Raw genomic sequence first — 7,309 nt, forward strand, 5'->3', positions numbered from 1 at the left:
TTATTAAACAGACAATGCATTTTCAGGTCAGGATACAAATTTTATCCAATCAGGATAGAGAACATAGTCAGGATACAGATTAAGCAAGTGAAATTGGAAGTGATGAAACTAAGAAATGAGCAGGCAAAATTGGAACTGGAACATAAAAAAATGAAGCTGATAAATGGTTACTTTCTCTTGATTGGCTGGGATTTTGTCACCTACCTGAAAAGGTATTTTCTGTTTATCAAAGAGCTGGAGAGACACAGACTCCTGTTACTGAACAAACACTCTATATATAGCAATGATTATTACTATCAAAATATAGTGCTTTAACCTTTTAACAAAAACAACGTTTTGTTTTAACCAAAAAATATCACTTACCCTACCTTTAAGTGGCTAAGGCAACACAATAATCACTACATTGTCCACTACTGTTGTGTACATATACAGCACATACCTGCATGCACCAACACGAATCCACCCACAACGGTTGGCTTTTCCTTCTTGCTCGATACCGCATCCTGCTGACTGGACCACAAAGTGGCCAGAGGAGGACAGCAGGGCTGCTGTTCGTCTGCTGCACAATTCATTGGATTCTCCATAACCCCAGCAGAACCTGTCCAGCATCATGGCCAACAACTGGACTCTGGCAAACGACTCATTCTGACAGGACACCTAATAAAGAAAAAGAGAACGGTAAAACAAAGAGAGACTTTTTAACCCTTTTAGACCTGGAACGCATCTGTGTCATTTTAAGATTCCTTTGGGCAATTCAAAAATAGCAGATCTACAAGCTCATAGCGCGGCTTGTAGATCTTTTCACTGGACAATCTTTTCCAAAGGAATCTTCACAGATTTTAGTATTTTGAATAAGCCTGGCAATAAATTGACAGATAGTTATAATAATGCTATTTTATCATCGCAGGTCTTGTTCTGCCTAAACTGGAATGTGACAGGACATTTTGGCAGTGGTGGAGAGTACATGTACTCAGTACTGTACATATTTGAGGAATTTTTACTTTAATTGGAGTATTTCCAATTTTCAATACTTTTACTTCCACTACATCTTAGAGGCAAATATTGTGCTTTTACTCCACTACAATTATTTGAAAATTGTAGTTACTAGTTGCTTTGTAGATTTTGATTATCATTACAAAACACACTATAACCATTTTGTGGTTTATGTATATTTCGGCCATTTGAAAATAGCAGATCTACAAGCTCACAAGGCAAAGATTTTTTTAATACATTTTGAACTTGTGAAATAAGGAGTACTTTTACTTTTGGTACTTTAAGTATATCTTGATGCCAATGCTTTTGTACTTTTACTCCAGTAACATTTTGAACACGGGCCCTTTATACTTGTAACAGAGTATTTTTATATTGTGGTATTGCTACTTTTACTTAAAAAGTAAAAAGTACTTCATCCACCACTGTGGGGACATAAAGTCCATCCATCCTCACAACTTCATAACATCATCAACACATTTACAACCCCGAAAAGACACGATCAGTTCATCATCATCATCAAGGCTATAAAAGCCTTATTTTATAGTCGAGTCGCTCACCGAAAATAACTGATCTATAAGCTGACATCAGCTTGTAGATCCGTTATTTTCCGTGCAACGGATTGCATATTAGGCAAAGAGAGTTAAGGCTAATGTTAGCAGTAGCTAAGTGTAGCTGTCAGAACCCATTGAACTCACTGTGTTGTTACTTTTATTAACTCTTCTGTCGTCAACAGCACCAGGATCACCTCCACATGCTTTTATGAGTGAGTGAGTGTGAGTGATTGTTATGAGAGATGATAATTATCTAGAGATCCTAACTTTACACACTGGTATATACTTTCTACTAGCCTGTCTGTGCTAACCATAGCTAGTTAGCCACAGCATGAATCAGTGTTGCCAGGTTCTGTGTGAGAAATAAGCAACGAGGTCTATGAAAAAACAAGCCCAAAATAAGCAACTTTATTTATTAGGCCACATGAGCAATTTAAACTGTTTGAAAATAGCCGATCTGCAAGCTTGTAGATCTGCTATTTTCAAAAGAATATTGAAGAAAATGTGGGTTATTGTTTTGTTTTGTTTTTCAGATGGGTGGGTATGTGGACAAATACCCCTACTTTTTACTGTCTATGACAAATACATTATTCATTTGGGGGTCCTTGACTTGAAAATGTTTCAGAACCACTGGTTTAAACAACATTAGGAAACAAGCCCAAATAAGCTTTACACGAAACAAGCCCAAAAAGATATTATAATATATATATATATATTTTATATATATATATATATATATATATATATATATATATATATATATATATATATATATATATATATATATATATATGTAGTTAACTGCCAATATTTACAAGCAACTTTACAGAAAAAGAAGCCCAAAGTCACTTAAATAAACGGACATGGCAACACTGGCCACAGAGTGAAGTAAAACTACTTCCTGGTTCAGATACACGTTGCTAAGGAAGTGAGTTTTTTCCCAACCCAAACATTGTCCCACGTGTTCAACACACACGCAATAAAAGCAATAATACAGCTTTCTTGTTACATTAATAGCCCCCTGTGTGTGTTATTATGATCCTGTTTTATACAAACAGTGAGTAAATTCCACAGTAGATTCAAAAATCTCAGATCAAAAGATAAACAAACATTGGCTTGATATATTTGACACATATTCTAATGAAAAAATAAATAATAATAATAATAATAAATAACATTTTCACGGATCAAACAATAAATTACTGTACAGGCTTATTTGTTTGACCAATCCAAAGCCCTACCAAGATCCTACATTTAAACATGGAGACATACAACCATAACATATCACATCATAAAGGAACGATCCATTAATTAATTAATTAATTAATTATGTAGTTAGTTAATATATTCTTTCAAAATTGCAATCAACTAATGATAAATTCATGTATTTAAAAAGTAGGTCTCCAGTTACAGTGTACTAAATGTTCCATTATTGTATCTTTATTTGGAGATAATATCTAGCAGACTCTGTTTGACCAGTGGTTCTGTACCTCCTTGATTGCAAAAATGTTTTAGAGATCCTATAGATTTCCTATCATATTCTGTAGATAATATGTTCATGTATCTATAATGTGCCTATGGTATTTTCTTAAGTATTTCTGTAAGATTTCTATAGGAAATCCTATAGTAATTTTGACATGCATTACATGCTGTAATGGCGTGGCGGTATGGTGGAGCAGTGGTTAATGTTGTTGTCCCACAGCAATGTCAGCAGGGGCCTTTCTGTGTTTGTATGCGTTTCCTCCAGGTACTCGGGTTTCCTCCCACACCAAAAGACATGCATGCTACATACTGTAGCCTACTCCTGCCATTGCCCTTGACCAAGGTACTACTGACATTACAACTGGAGTTGTAATGTGGAGGCACTGCACTGTGGCAACTTACTGCTCCTTAGGATGGGTCAAATGCAGGGGACACATTTCTCCAAAGAGATGATAAAGTATACTTTATCTTTCCTTACCTTTACCTGTAAGCTAATGACTGAGAACAGCAATTACACACATTTATGTTCGTAATATTTTCACACATCACCATCTCAAAGTTAATATCTGGGGGCTGTGTCAATTAAGATCCTAGGTGACTATGTCATGGTCTATCCTCAGCTTATATTTATATGGATATTTTTGGAAAAAAGGAAGCAATCCATATATTTGAACGGAAAATGTATATTTTTATCCTGTGCTTCACAATAAAAATGTTTGCAACATATTTATATGGATATTTTTATCATTACACTGACCGAGGCAATCAATCAACTAAGAAACCCACCTACCCAGTAAACCATCCACCTATTATACTAGATATGCTATTACAATAAATTGTAGTCACTGTTGCTTATCGTGCTTTGTTTAACGTTTTATTGTTTTACATTTTAATTAACATGAAAAACATCTTTAGTGAGACGAGAGAGGGAATAAAATAAATCATTTCAGCTTTTATGTGCAAAGCAAGTTTATTTGTAGAACACATTACAACAAGGCAATTCAAAGTGCTTTACACAAAACATGAAGCGCATTAAGATAAACAGAAACAAAAGCGTTAACAGAATAGAAAGTAACAAATAAAGCTCAAATAAAACATACAAATTACAGGAGAGCACAAGACATTATTCAAAAACCTCAATAAAACAAAGAGCTCTGCATCACATAGCTTTGATTTAAAAAGAACTGACAGTTGTAGCAGACCGGCATGTTTCCTGGGAGTATGTTCCTGATAAGAGGTGAATAAAAACTGAACACTGCTTCTTCTAGTAGCATAAGAAAACCTTTTCTCATGGTAGTTTTAACAACTGGTGCATCAGGCTGCAGCAGGATACAACTCAAACTCTCACTATAACTTTACTTTTTTATTTCTCAAGTGCACCCCTGAAGTAGTTATTAGATTCAAGAGGAGGGGGTGGATGGGGGTGTCGGGCATTTCCATTCTGTTTGATATGGCTGCTCTGTGCTCTCGGCTTGTCAGTCAGCATGTCATTATACTTGGCACAACACATTTAATTAGTGCGCCTATCTTTACAATGACTCCGTACTCTATACTATAAACAGAGGTCCTCAAGATGTATGCTCTCAAGCCCTAGAAAAGAGAGTTGCCAATCATAACTAAACGCAATTCTCCGGGCATTTTTCTATTCTGTCTAGACATGAATAGATGTTTTAATGTCACGGCCCATTATAGAGTAATGACAGGAAAGAGAAGAGTGGAGCACGAGTCAAAAAAGTAATCATATACTGCGCAGAGATTACAAGTCCCTCAGGAAATCCCTGTTTTAAGAAGTGAAACTCAATTGTGTTTCAAATAAACAGAACACGCTCAATTTGGCTCTTCCTGTGAGGCATCTAACATAATGTAGGCCTTTGTTTTATCACGTTATTTCATCGTTCCTTATAACGGGATCCAAGAGGCAATCACGACGAAGGTGGCCTCGTAGCCTCTGCTGGGAGTTAATGTTTTAATGAGTTACTACTGAGCCAGATAAGACCACAACAGAGAGGCTAATCGGATGAAATAAGCCAGTGACTGAGAGAAAAAACCCCAGAGAAGCAATAATCACCAGAGAATGTTCTGAAGAGAAACTCTACTGGAAATAACCACTACCAGTCGACACATGGTCCAACATCATCATTGATCTGAAACAGACACCTCTGTGTTCATGATCTAAGTGGGAGTTTTGCCTGGGCGTTCCAAACCCAAAGCACATTCTTTAATCATAATACCTACTGCGGTGTTGTTTGTTTTGGGTCAGGTCAAACGGAGATGAAACAGAGCGGGTTGAATCATTAAAGAATTGGGGAGCTGGATGGGGCGTTGAAGAGGGCCCCATGGTCAGTCTGTAGGGGGGTGTGGCTTTAGCATCACATACCATCTGATCTCCATGGAAACTATGTTTTGGATGCTGCAAAGAGAACTGGGCCTGCAGTATTTTTGGGCAAGTCAGTTTTTTATCAATATGATGGGCAATGGTGGAAAGTAACATTTACCATTTACAAGTATTGTACTTTTCAGGATTGTTTTTACTTTACTGGAGTATTTCCAATTTTCTGTACTTCTACTCCATTACATCTCAGAGGCAAATATTGCCTCTGAGAGAGGCAATATTGCAGATCTGCTATTTTCAAATGAAATTTAGACATTTTACACATTTGGAAACTTGTGAAATGGGATATTCTGCATAAGGAGTACTTTTACTTTTGTGCTTTAAGTACATTTTGATACCAAAACCTTTGTACATTTACTCAAGTACATTTTGGACCCCAGACTTTTACTTGTAAGAGTATTTCTACAATGCAGTATTGATACTTTTACTTTTAAGTCAAACATTTGAGTACTTTTTCCACCACTGATGGCCATGTGTTGCATTTATACATAATACCCCAAGTAAACACAGTAAAATTCTTGGTGATTTAGTTTAAGTCTGATGTAATTCAAATGTAACCAAGTGGACCCTTCTCTCAGAGTTAAAAATGGATGAAGACTTTAATGTGTGTGTTTCTGAAAAAGCTACGTAAGAAATACTAGATCTTTTAAAATTCCTCCAGGCAAGTGTAGACACAGTGGGATATGTAGGTAATATGGAACCTATACCAAATAGCTCAACATTTTATTGCCCTTGTGCTACATGATTTAATGGAAAAATGGTATATAAGTCCAGTTCCTGCGCTACGTAGCATCATCTGCTGTGAAGACTGCTATTAACGCACAGATCCCTGGGGAAGATGAGCTAAAATAACTCATGGAACTACAAAGGTTTTCCAGACCGGTTGATTTTATTAAAATAGAAGCATGAAACCCCGCCCTCGCAGTCCCAGTGGATCGTAGATACAGTGTAATGTAATTCCTGCATAATATGGAAAGATAAATTTGTTTTGGTACAAAAATCAACTTCAAGTATAAATTAGACTTTACCAATGTCTATCCAAATGTATCCTCTGATATATTACAAGCACAAGTAATCCAAATACATTTATGGTCAAATTGTATGTAATCAGTGTTGTAAAGTAACTAAGTACATTTACTCAAGTACTGTACTTAAGTAAACTTTTGAGGAATTTTTACTTTACTGGAGTATTTACCATTTTCAATACTTTTACTTCTACTCCAGTAGGCCTACATCTCAGAGGCAAATATTATACTTTTACTCCAATACAATTATTTGAAAACTATAGTTACTAGTTACTTTGCAGATATCAATTATTATATTATAAAACACATTGACCACTTTAGCCCTATTTTATTCATAGGCTATTAGAAAATAGCGACGTGTTGTGAGCTTGTAGATCTGCTATTTTCAAACATTTTAGTACTTAATACTTTTTTACTTTTACTCAAGTAACATTTTGAACACAGGCCTTTTCCCTTTAACAGAGTACTTCTACATTGTGGTATTGATACTTTTACTTAAGTAAAACATTTCAGTACTTTTTCCACCACTATATGTAATGCATGTTTAAAATTACCAGCAGTAGAAACATGATTTCAGCAAGCCATCAATGAGGTACTCTATGCTGCTGGTTGGTGCAGACTGAGTACAAACACTCTGCTGTGAAGAATAAAATAAACAGTGGGAGTCATTACAACATGTTTTACCAAAACAACAACCCACCGGAATCTAATTCCAAACCCATATTGAGCGAACCATTTTCATTAAGCACCATTCACCGGGCCATTACTGCTCCATTCCCAAAGCCTAGAATGTATATGCTTCATGGTACGAAGGTGTTGCTTATCCAAAATAACTGAATATAATTCATAATGCTTTTTAGTGGAAA

The 7,309-nt window shown here is 35.8% G+C and overlaps 1 protein-coding gene across 2 annotated transcripts in view; it reads right to left on the bottom strand.

The window, feature by feature from the left end:
• The window catches only part of tasp1 (taspase, threonine aspartase, 1), a 197,558-nt gene that overhangs the window by 52,901 nt on the left and 137,348 nt on the right, over positions 1-7,309 (bottom strand). The window contains exons 1-2 of one of the 2 annotated variants that reach the window (XM_080448590.1): positions 1,689-1,869; positions 440-657 (exon numbers count right to left, since the gene is read on the bottom strand). In XM_080448590.1, the coding sequence (XP_080304716.1) occupies positions 440-584 (145 nt within the window). In that variant the 5' untranslated portion in view covers positions 585-657; positions 1,689-1,869. Of the gene's footprint in view, positions 1-439; positions 658-1,688; positions 1,870-7,309 lie in introns of those variants that run through there. The other variant, XM_080448591.1, reaches the window with a different exon arrangement.

This window comes from Gymnoscopelus braueri (genome assembly GCF_963280865.1).
Source record: "Gymnoscopelus braueri genome assembly, chromosome: 14".
NCBI classification, from domain to species: domain Eukaryota; kingdom Metazoa; phylum Chordata; class Actinopteri; order Myctophiformes; family Myctophidae; genus Gymnoscopelus; species Gymnoscopelus braueri.